The sequence below is a fragment of the Osmerus mordax genome, chromosome 14 (genome assembly GCF_038355195.1).
Source record: "Osmerus mordax isolate fOsmMor3 chromosome 14, fOsmMor3.pri, whole genome shotgun sequence".
Taxonomy (NCBI): Eukaryota; Metazoa; Chordata; class Actinopteri; order Osmeriformes; family Osmeridae; genus Osmerus; species Osmerus mordax.
Window position 1 is genome coordinate 15592418 of NC_090063.1, and position 17738 is coordinate 15610155.

The 17738-nt window shown below is 51.1% G+C and overlaps 1 protein-coding gene across 2 annotated transcripts; it reads right to left on the reverse strand.

The window, feature by feature from the left end:
• Positions 1–455: 455 nt before the first annotated feature.
• On the reverse strand, positions 456–3184 carry gdnfa (glial cell derived neurotrophic factor a). Of its 2 annotated transcripts, XM_067250864.1 has the most exons (3): positions 2977–3184; positions 808–1024; positions 456–747 (listed from the first exon to the last, which is right to left on the reverse strand). In XM_067250864.1, exons 1-3 carry the CDS (start codon positions 3167–3169, stop codon positions 456–458), a joined length of 702 nt encoding a protein of 233 aa, XP_067106965.1. In that variant the 5' UTR covers positions 3170–3184. The 2 variants fall into 2 exon arrangements, with proteins under 2 accessions (XP_067106965.1, XP_067106964.1); XM_067250863.1 differs by having other exon boundaries at positions 456–1024.
• Positions 3185–17738: the final 14554 nt, after the last annotated feature.

Consider the following 17738-nt stretch of genomic DNA (forward strand, 5'->3'; position numbering starts at 1 on the left):
GCTCACTGAAAGCTTAACCGTGAGTATCTATGAGATCCAAACACACACACGAAAGACTCTGCGTGTCAGAATCAGTTGTTTGATGGACCGGTCCCGTATTGGTCTGGAGTTTCAGGGAAGTAAATAATGACTTGTGTGAGAATACGTCATTTCCCCTTTGATAGATCTGTAACTGTTTCATCCTGTATGTGATGAATGTCAGTCAAAGCCAGCCCTTCCATAGCAGAGAGGCCCCCGTCCACCAGGACCAGGGCCTTCTGGGCTCTGAGTCGGCCCCACCACAAGGGCCCTCGCTGGGGGACTGTGTTCGGCAGCAGCCCCTGTCCTGGAGGTGGGAGAGTGGAGTCCAGGTTTGCCCTGGTTCCACCCTTGTCTGTCTTTGTCCCAGCCTTCTCGGGCGCCTTGACGTCACTGCCACCCGACGCACGACGCTCGCAGCAGCCAATCATCTGCTCTCAGACACAGCCACACCTCCTGGCGGAATGCTTCTTCAGGGTGTGATACACCACATTGTCATCCAGGAAGGAGAGGTCATCGTCGAAGGCGATTGGCCGGCAGCAGGTGCGGGCGGGCGTGTCCCTGTCCAGCTTCCTGTTGTGGGTGAGGTTGTTAAGGATCTTGTCATAGTTGGTCTCGGCGTCGGAGCAAGGCCCGCTGCAGTACCTGAAGATCAGCTCCTCCCTGGTCTGGTAGCCCAGCCCCAGGTCTGTCACGTTCAAGTGGACCTCCTTCAGCAGGCAGCCCCTGCTCTGAACCGCCCTCTCCTTCTCCCTCTCCCTCTCCTTCTCCCTCTCCTTCTCAGCGCGCCCTTTCCCCTTGCGCCCCCGTCCCTTCTTCCTCTCCCTGCGCCCTCTGCCTCCTCCCCCGTCCGAGTCCATGTTTGTCGCCCCTCTCTGCCTCGTCTGCCCTCCTCTGCCTCTAGCGCCACCGTCGGGCTCGGAGGACCGTCGCAGCCGGCCGATGGTTGCCTCGATAAAATCCATGACGTCATCAAACTGCTCCGGGTATGGTCCTGTGATGTCATCTGGAAGAGACGGAGTACAGTCAGTTAGGAAGAAAGCCGCAACGCACGTGATTACAAACACTTATCAGACATTAGGAGGTAGCAATAGCAAATGTCGGGGGACGATGTCGGTTTGTTTTAATGTTTTTCGTTAATCGGTTTATTCCCTGGCCCGTTCTTTTCTTTCCATTTTGCGCGAGGCTTCAAAGTGACTCGCAGGAAATCACACGGGTTGTGACATTGAGTTGAAGCAGATTTCCTTTATTAGAACACTTATTGTAGCGCAAACTCAAAACATGCACCCTGCTCTCAGTCTGTAACCGAGGGGAAGAAGAGAAAGGGAGGGAAAAGAGAGGCCTTTGATCTTCATGTTAAACATACTGGCTCCATTTGAGAGTCATCTCTCGTCTTTTCCCCTCCACATTACCTAAACATCTGACATGCCACCCTGCAGATCACACAAAACCAATCATGTTAAACGGGTCAATTTGTGTGACAATAATCATACTAGCCAGCTGAAATGTCAGGTGCTTATTTGTGTGTGTGTGTGTGTGTGTGTGTGTGTGTGAGATTGAATGTGTGTGTGTGTGCACAGTATGTGTAAGTGATTGAGTCAGTGTGTTTCCCTGAGGGACTTAGTGTGTGTGTATGTGTGCGTGTGATCGCTAAATAGGAGAAGGTTTAGAGGAACCGCTGAGAGAAGGCTAGACATGTCTTGTTTGTCTCACTACTAGGTCACGAGTCACATGATCTGGCAGGCGCCACGCCTGATTGGACTGAAAGCTAGCCTGTCACCTACAGCATGAGTCAGCCAGGGACCAATGTGGACACCTAGTGCATGTAAGCTGTGCAGAAATAGCCTCTATTCCAACCATTGACATCAACACAGATAAACATGCAGACAGACATGCATATAGAAAGACAGACATGCAGATAGATAAACATGCAGATAGACACACATGCAGATTGATAGACAAACGTCCAGACAGACAGACAGACAGACAGATAGACAGACAAGGGGACTGACAGACACGTAAAGGTGATGTCACGTCGGCGCCAAACCAAAATGAGGTGAGGGAGGGAAAAAAAACGTGTTTCTAAATATTTCCATTCCTTATGCAGCTCTCAGCTCGGTTTACTACTGTGTGAAGACAAGCCAGTGTCAAGTTCTTCTAAACAACAGTAATTCCTCGCCCTCGCGGACTCAGCGATGAACATAAACACTTGGAGGGCTTCCTCCCTGGCCCCCTCCCCTCCCTCCCCCCCCTCCCCCCTCCAGCCTCCTTCCCACTTCTGATCCGCATCTGGTTCAGGTTGCTCTAACCGCGTTAGCCGGGCGAACACGCCATGTTTTCCTGCCCCGTCGGATCTCCAGGAGAGGGCATGGGCTCAGCAGTCGACGGGAGAGCCAGAGGTGAAGGTAAACACAGGCAGGGGAGTCAGATGGCTGAGCGGTTAGGGAATCGGGCTAGTAATCAGAAGGTTGCTGGTTCGATTCCTGGCTGTGCTACCAACTGACGTTGTGTCCTTGGGCAAGGCACTTTACCCTACTTGCCTCGGGGCAATGTCCCTGTACTTACTGTAAGTCGCTCTGGATAAGAGTGTCTGCTAAATGACTAAATGTAAATGTAGGCAGCAGCAGGAATGTGGAGACGCCGGGCCTTGTGATCGGGACGAGAGCGGAAGCTCCGCTTGTCCCCGCTCCATGTTTTGACACACCACTGTGGTGTTCCTCACGGCAGGCTGCCCCCCACCTTTTTAAGGGGGTTCAACCTGTCTGGTTCCCCCCCTCCCCTCCCCCCAAGAGCCCTCCACTACCAGACCTGTGAACGACTCGGAGAAAGATAAGGACCTTGTTGACCTCGCACGAGACAGAAGTCCGACGTCACTCCGTGGAAACAACAGGAGATGTTTGACACTGAACAGCTGTCGCCCCTTCCCTCCCTCACGTCAGCCAGGCCGATGATACTTACATTGCTCCTCCATGGAGATCTCCTGCAGACTAAGGGACTCAGTCTCTGGTTCCTCCACCGACATGGACAGAGATTCAGTGTAGTGGTCCCTGGGGTGAGCTCTCTGGGCGGAGGGAAGGTTCTGGTACAGGGGGCGCGTGGAGACAGAGCTCAGGAGCAACAAACACGTGGCCATAACATCCCATAACTTCATCTTAGACTCAGTTCCTATGGAGGAATCTATACAAGACAGAACACAGTATGAGTTAAGTCTTTCATTGAAAGTGTTGTCCTGAAGGTAAAAACATTTTTTTTTTTAAGAGCTTTCGGCATTTTCTAAAATATCTTAAAACTGGACGATATTATAGAAATAATATTACAATTGGTCCAAACAATATTAAGGAGAACAGAACTGTATCTAACAGAACATTGTTACGATAAAGGATGACGCATTTGGGATGTTTACAAAAAGTCATGACGAGTTTTGGCGCCTTTAGAAGCACCGTGAAGTCAGCAAAGGCTCGAGCAAGACAGTCAAATATCTACACCGTATTGTTTGTTTTGTTTTGTTATTTAGTTGTCGGTAGGCCTATTGCCCCCCTCTAAATGGAACAACTTTAAATAATATAAAAACCTTTGTCAGTAATGTAGGCCTACATTAAAAACGCTATGTAAACATTACTGGGATGAACCAAATAATGACTAGGCCTATGCCTTTTCCCGTCCAGATTAGGTTAATCGTTTTCTCCAACGTTTTAATAATCTGTGTCCACTTTATGGCTTAGTGTGTGATGTTTCACCATTCCATCAGCGTGTGACTTTACGATAATAACAATAACTAGTTAGACCTATTTCTGTGATCATTTACGAGAGCGTGTTACTGCGTTTGGTGGCAGCTACTTTAGGCACAGCAAGCGCCTTTGCACAAACGTGCGGTTGTCGATTGGATTATAGAGCGTTGGCCATCAAATACGACATCCCAAATGTGGGTAGGCCTACTTTCGCTCTTTTCTTTTTTTGGTTCGATGAACATCAGTGGCACTCCAACCATGAATAAAGTCAAATCACGTTTCATACAGCATCTCCACTCGCAAACCCGTCCAGTGATAGGCAGAGAAGGAGACGGGTGTAGATGAATCACACCCTAACTGTTTTATTTTATTTTATAATGACTTGGACATGCCCCTTATTTGCCAGATTGTGATTCCTCGTGTTTACGTGATTTTAGCGGCACTGACTGCATCTTAAATGTCGCAATGTCTGCCCTCATCGGTAACATTCACAAATGTTGAAAATTATGAATAGATTAAGTAAATACAGTTTACAATGAATTATTGATGATGAGCAGGAGGCAGAGATTGTATTCATTATTTATTGTCTTTGCATTGTGGAACTTGTTTAGTATTTGTTCAGGCCAAAATTAAAACGTCTAATGCGTATTAAAAGCAATAGTTTGATGACCTACATTCGTCAATCAAAAGAAATAACAACTGCACAACAGCTTGGCTGTATATAAAACGCGTAGATATAACTCCACAGCCACTAAGCACAAATAACTCGGAAAATAATGTATTTACCTTAAATCTGGCCCATGTAGACCCGTAATATATATCACTTTCAAAATCCACACACGGCGATGCATTAATGTTCCAATGTAATTTACAGACAGTTGTATCCAAAGGTTGTACGTACTGTCTATCTCCACGTAAACAACCAGGATGCGAGATGTTCATCCAAGAATAAATTCATGAACAACGTCCGAGGAAAAGTAAGAATGACGCTCAGAGCGAATTGACGCTTGAAGAATGCTTCTTTTGGACTCCGTACAGCACGCGTCTCTCCACAGGTACGCGCTGAAGAGAATAGCCAAAAGTGCTGCCGCGCTCTCCCTGGGCACTCAGTCGAAAACGAATAAGATGCTACGTTTCCACTTTGGAAATCCTAGAGAGAGCCACCATCTCCAACTGCAAGGGTTCAGATGAAGACATAAGCGTTCCAGGCGCACGAGCGGGTCGCTTAGGCGCAGAGGGGACACGGAATGACGCCTCTACGGAGAACAGTCTAATGTGTTATCAACCCGAAATGAGAGAAAAGACAATCAACAGCTTCTGTTGTTGTATCCTTCAGAGCAAAATACGCGCTCGTGGCACACTTAATGTTTTCATGATCTCCAAACCTTAGTAGGTCTATGACGTTGACATCGTATCCAAAAACAGGGGCAATTTCTATTCTCCATTTTTCTTATATCCAAGTGGTGTGTCCGAGAGTAGAGTGATAACTGTCCACATGCGGGCTCAGCAGAGCGGACTGACGGCACAGATGTGCAGCTGTCTGGGTGTACACGGGCGCAGAGGGCGGTTTGCAGGGATTTATAGCTCAGAGCGCGCTGACGTTTCGAAGTGTCCGCCCTTCTTTTCTCGACCTCTGCAAGACCAAACACCAAGTAGTAACACGAGCCAGTCCACACATCTCCAAACCACCCCTGGAGCTCCATTTGCAGCCTCGCAGTCTTGGGATGTCTCGAGGATTATGTAATTCCTCTGATGTCCACGGGTTAGATTTCAGTAACGCGGAAGGCGATTTGGAGATGTTCTGTCGCGAGGCATGTTTCTAGTAGGCTATACTATCCCCCCTCAGCCCCCGACCCCCGTGCGCGCGGGTGTCGGGTTCTGTCGGTTGCTTACATGCAGCTCAAATTAGGATGCTGTCCACCACGCGTATTTACTAGGACACACTTGTAAATACGTGTGGTGGGCATTAGTGGAAAGGGTGAACACGTTAATGAGATGTTGTTCAGCGTAGACTCAATTAAAATCGTTACGCCCGTTTCATAATAATCTAATTCGCGCGTAGCCCGAAGCAACTGGTCATTTAATAACTAGTGTCTTGTATCATGGGGCCTGAGGCGCCGTGTGTGGACCACAATAGAGAGACTACAAGCCCTCTATGATGTGGCATCTGAGAGTCGTACACCATTAGCTCTTGTTATTGACACTAGATCTCCTTTCATCTACTGGCAAACTGGATTCCTGGTGTCTTTAAAGCCGACTGTTTATGAGTTTTAATGCTAATAAATATAATTGCCCAGGCCGACTCCGAGATGGTATTTGACAGCCATTGTATAAAACGACTCCTTACATGCTGAGGGATTTCGCTTATTCCGTCTGACAGGTAAATTACAGCAGCAACGTTTCTGGCTGTTGACTAAAGCAGAGGAAATCCCACTGTTGAGACTTTAAATCCATACACGATGACTAGGGCTGGGATTTGTCTTGTCTCAATCCCTCTCTGGCATTAAAGCCAGATATTTGTTAGCTCAAGAAACTGGAACTGCGTGTCAATACATGTGTTCCATAATTTGTTTTCGGTCTTGGTTTAACAGTTTCTCTGTTTTCTCCGTATTCGTTCAGGGCTGAGCGCCGTCTCCTTAAAGACTACAGCGGACCAGGCCGTGTCAGGTTCACACATACTGTACTTTTAGCAGGCCACCCATCTCTTTGTGTTCCTCTGACAGTGAGGAACGAGAGAAGCAGGAACCTGTCGGAGAAACACAGCTGCCCTTGACTCATTCCTCTGCTATGTCTTAATCACGCGCGCTCAGGAATTGTTTTCTTTTAGCAAATCATCTTTGTACAATAGACCTAGCACTGCGTGCGTTAGTATGTAGGCCTACTTACAGAAGCTTGTGAGATGCCCGTCATATCAATGGGTCATGCATGAGCTTTAACTAAGCATTTGCTCTGACCTGGTTCTGGTGCTTTGTTTAAAGCCATCCATCTAGTATTTCAGGGGATGGGGGAAGGTCAGAGGTCATCTCCTCTTCATAGTCTCACCCTGATCCGGAGAGGCCATGGCCTAAATCTGGTCCTGGATCAGCTGACTTGCAGACCAAAACACCCAACCAAGCCGCCAAATGTCATAGCACAACACATCTACATTTACATTACATTTAGTCATTTAGCAGACGCTCTTATCCAGAGCGACTTACAGTAAGTACAGGGACATTCCCCCGAGGCAAGTAGGGTGAAGTGCCTTGCCCAAGGACACAACGTCAGTTGTACAACCTTCGGATTACTAGCCCGATTCCCTCACCGCTCAGCCACCTGACAACACATTCTATTCTGTGAAGCTTTCGCCTTTTATGCAGTTATAAATGAAATCTATGTGAACGATCTGAAGTGTTTTTTACACACAGACTTGTATCAAAGCTGCCAAGGTACACTCAAACTCTTAAATAAATGTAATCTTTGTGATTCAACTGTGGAGCTGAGAACGCAGCATATGTGTAAGTGAATCAGTTGACATTTGGTGGCTCTCATTCATAGTGAAGTTGTCTCTCTCCCCAGGCTCTCTGTATTGAGTTATGTGAGTGGGGTTATATTTAAGCGCTGCAGTCATAACTGGCGCCTCTCCCAGCTTCCCTCGCTTAGGTCCTGCAGTCAAGAGTGACTTTAACTATCTCTTTCTTCCTGTTCCTTCCACTGTCTCCTCTGGGTCTTCGCGTCATTCAGTGTCTACACGACCGCTCGTGACGGGGTCTCGGCATTGCCGACTGGTTTTCACGACGAGCGACGCCCCACACGTCCCCTCGGCGTGTGTGTCGGAGAACGGGCTACAGAAAACATCCCATAATAATCCTAGTAGTGGTTTCAGATGGAAATAGGATGTCCTGCTCTTGTTCACGTGAATGTTGTTTTTGACAATGACGTGTACATCTGCAGAAATGGCTACCGCCATGCTAACATGCGAAGAGTCCGATGAAGACGATAGAAAATCAAGACGATAGTATTCCTGAAGTGAGGCCTGTGTGAGGTGTCCTTAACGGTGATTTAAAGAGCTGGCATTGGCTGTGTTTTTGCATGGGAGGAGCTGAGAATTCCTCGGACGAAGTGCTGATGGGGGGGGGGGGGGGGGGGGATGGGGGGCAGAGGAAGTGGAAGAGGAGGTGTAGGGAGTGGGGGGGGGGCTCTCCCCTGTAGACTAGAGGACAGCACTGACAGCGTCTCATGGATTCTTCTTGGGTCCAGTTCCTGACCACTTAAACTGATTTGTAGAACACTTCATGCACAATCCACACCCATCACCATGGTGTGTGAGTGGTGGTCTGAATAATCAGGGTATCTTGAGAGCAAAACTGGTCAGAATAGGGTAAATCTGCTACCAGTGGATCTTAATCTCTGGTTCTCAATAAAGACCTGCACTGAGATAGGGTTAGGGTTAGAAATGTTGAGGATAGGGTTAGGAATCTTCTTTGGGATTAATGAAGTGAGTTGAATTAAATCGAAATCTTGCATCTGGTATCGTTTCTTTACACCAGAGCTCACTCAGAAGTTTGTCACTGACATGTCTCTGATGTCAGAGGACGGTTGGTCCAGACAGAGCCTTCATTGTGGTTGGCGAGCGCACCGAGTGGATGACACCAAGGACTTCCTCTGTGTGGACGGCCTGTGACGCTAACGCGAAAGCAGTAGATAATGGCCGCCTAAAATAGTCTAGTTTTAGAGAGCTCCTTTGTGAGAGAACACAGCACAGACTGGGGGTGTCACCCACCACTGCCGCTGAATTCTCAACGGCCCGTTTGAAATATTAATTTGTTTGGACGAGTAACATGAGTAAGCTGAACGAATCACCACCACATGGGGTGTGAGGAAGAGGCTAGTCACTGAGATGGAAGAGGCGTCTTTCAGCGACCGTGCGACAGGGTTTGAATCCCTCCATATTTAATGTCAACCGTCCGTGCAGACTGGCTGACATTGTGATATGTTGTCGGTGACGGATATGTGACCTTACACCCTCAGACCTGGTACAGAACATGCTACATGCCCCTTGGGGGGGGAGAGGGGGTCATGTTTGTTACCAGGAAGTGGAATAGCTGTCACAGACGATGGTTGCTAAGTAGCGGCGTGGTCCATCTCTGGACAGCAGTCAGTAACGACAGATCATTGGACTGGTTTCCTGGCTACAGGTTATCTGGTATCTAGACTAGATTGGACTGGACCAGACTGGATAAGACTAGACTAGACTGGATTTGAAATTGCACCAAAAAAAAAAAATGAACTAGATGAAATAGACCAAACCAGCTTGATAGTATTTAAAACATCTAAAGAGAAACAATCATCCAATAAACCAAGTTTATTATCGTCCAAAGATTTGACCGTATTTGACGGTGACACGGCAAACCTTCAGCTGCCTGGTCAGAGATAGCTCTGTGTGTGTGTGCTGTGGTTTCTGCTCCTGGCCCCTGTAATCACCCCGGTCATCTGAACACTTCCTGGAAAGGTCATCATGTTAGCAGGATTATCTGGCTAACACATGGAACTCACACAGATTCTACTGGCTGTACACCGACCACAGCAGTGGGTATGGCCTACTATGATCAAATACAAATTTTATTTTTTATTTAAGACAAGTAATGTCATAGAGAGATTTACAGATGTCCACAGATCAGTACCTATAAAAGAACACCTCAAATAAGACAAGGGAAAAATCCCAAAGACAAGAAAAAATCTCCCTCAAAGGATTCTTCCTGTCTGTGACACAGGAAATGATGTCATATCAGAATTTACTCTGAGCTAGCCCGCTCTGTTCTCCTCATCGTGGATGTCCATTGTACAGACTTGGGCAGGGAAAGTTCTAGACTCCGTAAATAACCTTCACGTTTTGGACGCCTCACCGGTGTTTCTGAGACTCCCTGTTTGTGAACCCTTTGGTATGAAGAGAAACCACCACTTAGTCGTGGAGCCAAGATGAGAGCAAGCCCACACTGACCGGCCAGAACACCACCTCGCCCCTCCACCACCCCCCTCCACTCTTTCACACCCAAACCCTCCATCCTTCAACCCCCTGCCCCCACCCACAATGCCCCCCCCCCTGCCCCCGACCCTACCCCCCTCACCCCCTGCCCCCGACCCTACCCCCCTCACCCCCTGCCCCCGACCCTACCCCCCTCACCCCCTGCCCCCGACCCTACCCCCCTCACCCCCTGCACTCAGCAAGTGTTTGATGTGGCTGTGGCTGAGCCACTGAGTCAGATGCCTCACTACAGCCCCCCCCCCCCCCCCTCCATCACCAAAGCCCGCCCGCCAAACCCCCCGGGCCAGGGCATTAGGTCCATGTCTCCTACCCTCTGTGGCTGCCACCCTGGAGGGTGCGAGGATGGAAGGGTCCATGCCACGCTCGTACCCAGCTGTCAGGGGTAGCCGGCTAGGCTCAGAGCACCAGGAACAGGTATGGACCCAGCACTCACTATGTAGGGTAATAACGTGTATGTATTAACTCTAATGTATTCATTTGGGATTTGATTCCAAATCCACATGCAGTATGGGGGGGGGAGGGATTAAAACCTGCAACCTCTTAATCTACAGTCAAATGTTCTCTCTGAGATATGCCTATCCCACATCGACATTCCTTTCAGCTGGGCCCTGTTTGGAAACGCTGGAGAGCAGAGCAGGCCTGGTTTGCAGCCAAGTGCTGAGACTGAGGCCAATGTGGCCTTGATCTCCACTTATCTCTCTACCTTTTTTCAGACGATTTATGAGGAGGCAAACACACAAGATAGGGTAATACTTTGAGCACTAAAACCACGCTTGGTTGGAGTCATGTACATCTAGGTACAGTTTACAGTCTACCCTGCGTCGAGAGTTTCACATGTTGGAGATCATCTCTACTCCGCTGAGACAGCTGAGGGAGTAGAGGGGGTTTGAGAGGGAAGTGTGTGGGCGTGTGTGGGAGAGTGGGTGTGTGTGTGGCCGTGTGTGTGTGTGTTGTCGTGCATGTCTGTGTGAGTATCAAAGTGCAGGCAGGACTATGACACCATTATAAATAGACCAGAGGAAGTGCAGGTTAAATCTCTCCCACGTCAAACTGGAATGCGGCAAAAAAAAAAAAAAAAAGGACACGTTTTACAATCTCTGCTCGCTTTTCTTATCCAGACCTAAAACATCCTCATGATGCTTCCGCCACACAGTACAGGTACGGGGTGTGAAGATGTAACTGGTGTGTTCCTCTCCTCTCAGCAGTGAGCTGGTGGAGGTCAGTGCCCCACATCCCCCCCTCCCACGTCCCCCCCGGACGGGCCTCCTCCTGGCCCCTCAGCTGTCCTGGAGGCCTCTGGGCGATCGCAGCCGGGAGATAAGATGTGAATCACCCAGGGACACTGGGACGGGGATCTGGCCAGACTGGGCCCAGGTGCCTGGATGGCTCCTCATTGGTTCAAGGGTGAGTTATCACATTTTTTACATTTACATTTTAGTCATTTAGCAGACGCTCTTATCCAGAGCGACTTACAGTAAGTACAGGGACATTCCCCCCGAGGCAAGTAGGGTGAAGTGCCTTGCCCAAGGACACAACGTCAGTTGGCATGACCGGGAATCGAACTGGCAACCTTCGGATTACTAGTCCGACTCCCTCACCGCTCAGCCACCTGACTCCTCACCTCATGAGGTTTGGAGAGAAAAGGGCGGGTCCTGAGCTTTCTATTAAAGGTTGATGTCTTTATATTGGGTTCGGTTTGAGGTGATAGAGAGTCAGGTGGCTGAGCGGTTAGGGAATCGGGCTAGTAATCTGAAGGTTGCCAGTTCGATTCCCGACCACGCCAAATGACGTTGTGTCCTTGGGCAAGGCACTTCACCCTACTTGCCTCGGGGGGAATTTCCCTGTACTTACTGTAAATAAGAGCGTCTGGTAAATGTAAATGTAGAAATGTAAATGTAGATGACACACTATGGCCTGTTTGAGTGGGTGGGTTGTGTTAATCGGGTCAGCTTGTTTATCGCACAGTACAAAGTTCAGTGCTGTTATGTCCCTTGAAGATGAGTCATGGATTGTTGTTTGTGTGATTGACAATGTAGGAGTCCTGACTCCTTAGTCAGGCAGCTTAGTTAGGCCCTGGGAGAGGCTGGACTTGGGTCTGCCCTGGGTCCTAAAACCCTCCATGTGTCTCTGTGAACGTCTGGAACCAGACGAAGCATTTCAGGGACTAGTTAACGCATGGGTGTGTGTGTGGGGGGGGGAGTGTTGCGTCTGTGATGTGTGTGTGTGTGTGGGGGGGGGAGTGTGGCGTCTATGGTGTGTGTGTGTGTGTGGGGGGGGGTGTGGCGTCTGTGATGTGTGTGAGTGTGGGGGGGGAGTATGGCGTCTGTGGTGTGTGTGTGTCCCGCGGGGTGTGTGTGCGAGGCGGTGTGTGTTGTGGTTTGCAGAGAGTGTGTGGTGTGTTGCGGGCCCCGTGGGCTACCTCTGTCTGACACACACACACACAGCCCAGCGCGTCCTGTGACAGAACATTTTGCGGTCTCTGGCCCTTCTAAGTGAGTCCTTGGCCAGGTGTGGTCATACCTGTCATAAGCATGTCCCCTTCAGCTGATAGGGTCTGTTCTGTCCCCTACACTCCCCCCCCCCCCCACACACACACACACACGTGGCCCTTGTTTGTGTCATGTCTCTGTGGACATGGCTGATGAGCTACCTGGCCCGCCCCGCCCCATCTTCAACAGCTGTTGGTGAGCCTCCCTACCCTACCCTCTCCCCCGGGGGAGACGGTCAACAGCCACGCAAAGCTTTGAGGCCCCACGACCGTTCAAAGAGAGACCGACGCCCTCCCCCCTCCCCCGCTGGTGTTACTAAACAAACAGAAGTGCCGGGGCATGAAACGCAAAGACCCAAAGACGGGGAACGATCGTGCCCGCTCGCCCGCCTGCCCGCTCGCCCGTCCGCTTGTTACTATCGGGTGACGGCTATTTCGGCGATAACCTCGAGAGCCTTCAGGCTCGCCACTTCTGTCTGAGAGAGAGAGGGGAGAGAGGGAGGTGGGAGAGAGGGAGAGAGAGAGAGAGAGAGGGGGGGGGGGGGGAGAGAGAGGGGGGAGAGAGAGGGGGGAGAGAGAGAGGGGAGAGAGAGAGAGAGGGGGGGGGGAGAGGGGGGAGAGAGGGGGGAGAGAGAGGGGGGGAGAGGGGGGAGAGAGAGGGGGGGAGAGGGGGGAGAGAGAGGGGGGAGAGATAGAGAGATAAAGGGGGGAGAGATAGAGAGAGGGGGAGATAGAGGGGAAGAGAGAGAGGGGAAGAGAGAGAGAGAGAGGGGAGAGATAGAGAGAGGGGGAGAGAGAGGGGGGAAGAGAGAGAGACAGAGAGAGGGGGGAGAGAGAGAGAGAGGGGAGAGATAGAGAGAGGGGGAGAGAGAGGGGGGAAGAGAGAGAGACAGAGAGAGGGGGGAGAGAGAGAGAGAGAGAGAGGGGGGGGGGCTCAGTCCTGACTTTCACAACGCCGCCCTGGTCCCCAACGCAACAAGGTCGCATTAATTGGAGAAGGAAGTGCCGAGGATGCTTAGGGGGAGGGGCCTGAGAGCGGGAGGGGTCTGAGAGGGACATCGGGTGAAGGGGGGGGGGGTGGTTGGGGAGGGGGGGGGGGGGGGGATCTGGTTTCTGGACTGCGGTGTTCTGGTCCCGGTTCTAATCCAGCGTGGTATGTGCGGTGAGGTGGGGGGGGGGGGGGGGTACCGTGTCCGTGGCGATCCGGGGAGCGTGTTAAGAGAGTCACTCCAGGCTTCCTCTTCTGCCGCTCCAACAGGACACGCTCTGGACGTGTGTGTGTGTTAAACCATGCTTTCATGTTTGGCACATAGGCACGGATACACACACACTCTTATACACACACACACACACAACCCCATATCATGCTCGCTGTCAGACTATACCCAGAGGATATTATGTCTCTCTCAGCAGAGTTTTGAACAGCTGTCTCAAACCAGCATGACACTTACTTTGATGTCAATCAGGTGATTTCCCTGCCATAAACACTGTCCAATATTCATTCCTCGTATCCGCAGAACGGCAAACAGACTCCACACTGAATAAACAGATTCCACTTAATGGATCCGGTGATCCACGTACACAGATTCATTTCTATTTTCCTACTCTTTGATTTGTCAGGTCTTTCTGAGATTGCTCCCACCTGTGGTAGAATGACTTTGTGTGTCTGTACATCATCCGTCTAACCAGCTTCTGGTGTTATCTACTGCAGGGGGGTGCATGTAGCTGGTTTGTCTATGCAAGGGTTATGAATACATCTGGTATTACCCATGCAGGGATTTACATTTACATTTAGTCATTTTAGCAGACGCTCTTATCCAGAGCGACTTACAGTAAGTACAGGGACATTCCCCCCGAAGCAAGTAGGGTGAAGTGCCTTGCCCAAGGACACAACGTCATTTGGCACGGTTGGGAATCGAACTGGCAACCTTCAGATTACTAGCCCGACTCCCTCACCGCTCAGCCATCTGACTCCCTTCACACATTGCAAGCTCTATCTATGGCTCCATAACACAGCAAGGTGACTGGGCGATGGGAACTGACATGCCTCCAGAGAGGGTCACCAGAGCCCCATAAATCACAGACCAGGAACAACAGTAGCGGGTCACCCAGGAGGACCTGTTAGAGACCAGCCCAGAGGGGGGGGGGATCGTGGAGCTAAACAGGGAAGGTTCGTTCACTGTGTGAACCCGGCCAAAGAAGCACTCTGTAATCCTCTGACGCCAGTATTGTTACAGCTGGATATCCTTTTCGCTACTATATATATACCCTGGCGCGTACTGGAGCGGAGATATTGCTCTGCTGATTCACATTCCACGAATTGCGATTACGCCGAATTGCGATTACGCAACGTGCCACAACAGCGGAACCATGTCTGTGAGGACTGAGAACGATCTGGTGTTTACCGATAGGTAGGGGTGCTCTGAAAGAAGCAGGGCTTCAGGAGATGTGGAGCTGGTGATCTGCACGCAGGGACAGTGAGTGCTGCTCCACCCAGGATCCTCCTCAGGGTTGTCTCTGTTCTCATATGAAACAAACCCCCAGGATCATGAGAAGACGCAACCTTGAACTTTGCTTTATGAACGACATACCGCAGCATGTGCATGTAAATAAACATCCACACTGGACTGAGCTAGCTATCAAGGAGACCAGTGAAAAAGAAATACGGTGATAACCTAATCTCTTACCTTGACACTGGCAGTGGAGGGAAAGCAGTTTGCCGTGCTAATTAAATTTCAAGGACAGGAGAATTAGTGATTGACTTCTGGTTTGACGGGTGAATGTCGTTCAGAGCACGGGGCAGGTCTCCAGGCTGACGAGAAGCAGCCTAGTAAATCACCTGAAGAGGTGGGCCCAGTGTGGGTCTAATTAGCCCGTGTAACAGGAGCTGGATGGCGGCCAAGCCGTCCGGGCGCTGATCTAGGTAATTGAGTAACAGAGAGCTAGCGTGTAGCTCCGCTCCCCACATCTACTATCCCCAGACAAACAATACACCGCGAAACACAAAACCCCTTTAATGGAATGTCACAGGGCTAATATTTAGATGTGGAGTTAAACCGCTGTAGTCGGAGGATTAAAGGGATAAGGCGTCGGCGTTGTTGAATGGATACTACACATACAGTACTACAAAATACTATAAATACTTCAAATATACTACATATATGACTAACATACTACATATCCAGTAGGACAAAATGTAGGATCTTGTTGCTGGCTTGGTGGGTTTCTCATCCAAGGAGAATCCATCCACTCCTGCTATGTTTGTCCACAAGGTCAAAGGTGACTAGCTCTCCCACTGACCTGTGATAGTGGATCCACTGGCGTGTTAGGAGAACGGGGTCAGGTTCCACACTGTGGGTGTGTGTGTGTGAGCTCCAGCCTGAAGCCAGCCCTGACCCAGCAGAGGAGTATCGGTAGCAAACCGCCCAGCTGTCATGGAGAGCGTGACAGCAGCTGAACACACTGAGGTAGAGAGGAGCCGTGACCTGCCCTAACCCCGCAGCCTGTGGAGGGAGGCATGGATGGATGGACAGGTGGATGGGTGGATGGATGATCGGTTAGATGGATGGAAGGATGGACGGAAGGAAGGATGAATGGATGGATGGACAGGTAGATGGGTGGATGGATATTTGGACAGGTTGGTAGATGGGTGAATGGATGGCTGGACGGGTTGGATGGCTGGATAGCTGGAACTGACCACCAGAATGTTACCTTGGAACCCTCAGAGGATTTTCTGAGAACATTCTAGACATTTTTGAGAGGTATGAGGGGGGGAACCTTGATTCTTGAGAGAGATAACTGGCAGATCCATTCTCCCTCTCTTGTACCTAGGTCAGCCAGAAGGGTCGACCCTGCGGCTCTCTGTTTAAACACATTCCTTTCTTCTGCATGTCAATGTTGTGCTTTCACCAGGGAACCGGTGTCACTACCACTCAGGCCCAGGGACCAGGGGTCGGGGACCAGGGACCAGGTGTCGGAGACCAGGGACCAGGAACCAGGGATCAGGGACCAGGGACCAGGGACCAGGGGACCAGGGACCAGGGACCAGGGGCCGGGGACCAGGGGCCGGGGACCAGGGGCCGGGGACCGGGGACCAGGGGTCGGGGACCGGGGACCAGGGGTCGGGGACCGGGGACCAGGGACCAGGGGTCGGGGTCCGGGGACCAGGGGACCAGGGACCAGGGGTCGGGGACCAGGGACCAGGGGCCGGGGACCAGGGGACCAGGGACCAGGGGTCGGGGACCAGGGACCAGGGGCCGGGGACCAGGGACAGGCCTCTCTGCAGCAGTCCACGTAACGAAACACACAAGGATGGCTCTCCGCGCATTTTGTCTCCCAACTGAAGAAGCAACCTATTGCCCCCCGCGAAAAAAAAAAAAAAAAAAAGAAGAAACAATTTCAAAAGAGAAACGTGATCCTTGCCCACGACAAAAGGAATCTGCTTCAAGGGAATCATTATGGAGAGAGAGAGGCCTGCTTCTTCAGAGCAGGTGGGGGTTTTTATCGTTGTGGCCGGGGGGCTATAGACACCAAACAGGGGGAGGCTAGGGGACGTGGGAGGAGGGGACACCACAAGAAAGCGGCTGAGGTGCTGGACTTTGACACATGTCCCCACGTGTGCGTAGGGGGCTACGTCCCACCTGCTCTTTGGTCCGTGCTCAGGTTACCGGCCTGTCTGACGAGCCACCCTACCCTGCCCTTGCATTGTGCCATAACACACACGGACGGGAGAAGAAAAGGGAGGAGAGAGGATGATGGAGAGAGGATGATGGAGAGAGGACGATGGAGAGAGGATGATGGAGAGAGGACGATGGAGAGAGGACGATGGAGAGAGGATGATGGAGAGAGGACGATGGAGAGAGGACGATGGAGAGAGATGGAGAGAGGACGATGGAGAGAGGACGATGGAGAGAGGACGATGGAGAGAGATGGAGAGAGGACGATGGAGAGAGGACGATGGAGAGAGGACGATGGAGAGAGGACGATGGAGAGAGGATGATGGAGAGAGTGGGCGGGGCAAACAGTGGGATTGAGGGTCTTGGGGGCTCATTGTTGGCAACGTGTCTTTTCTTTTTTTAAAGCAGCGCTCAAACAAGAGATAAAGACGATCGTATGGCCGCGCCCCCCCACATTGCCCCCCCACACACCGCCCCCCCACACACTGCCCCCCCCACACACCGCCCCCCCTCATGCCCCCCCCACGCGCCTCCCCCACATGCCCCCCCCCACACGCCCCCCACACGCCCCTGCTGCCAAGCCGAGACTGTCAGTGGGAGGTGGGAGGGAGGATGGGGGGGAGGAGGGGAGGGGGGGGCGGGGGGGGACGGGGGGGCTAACCTGATGATAGATGGCTGAAACTCCCTTTATCCTTTCATGGCTCAGACAGAGCATTGGAGAATAAGAATCACACACACACACACGGAACAATCAGAGATGAGTGATCCATGGACACGCCACCTGTCCTCCTTTCTACTTCTCGTCT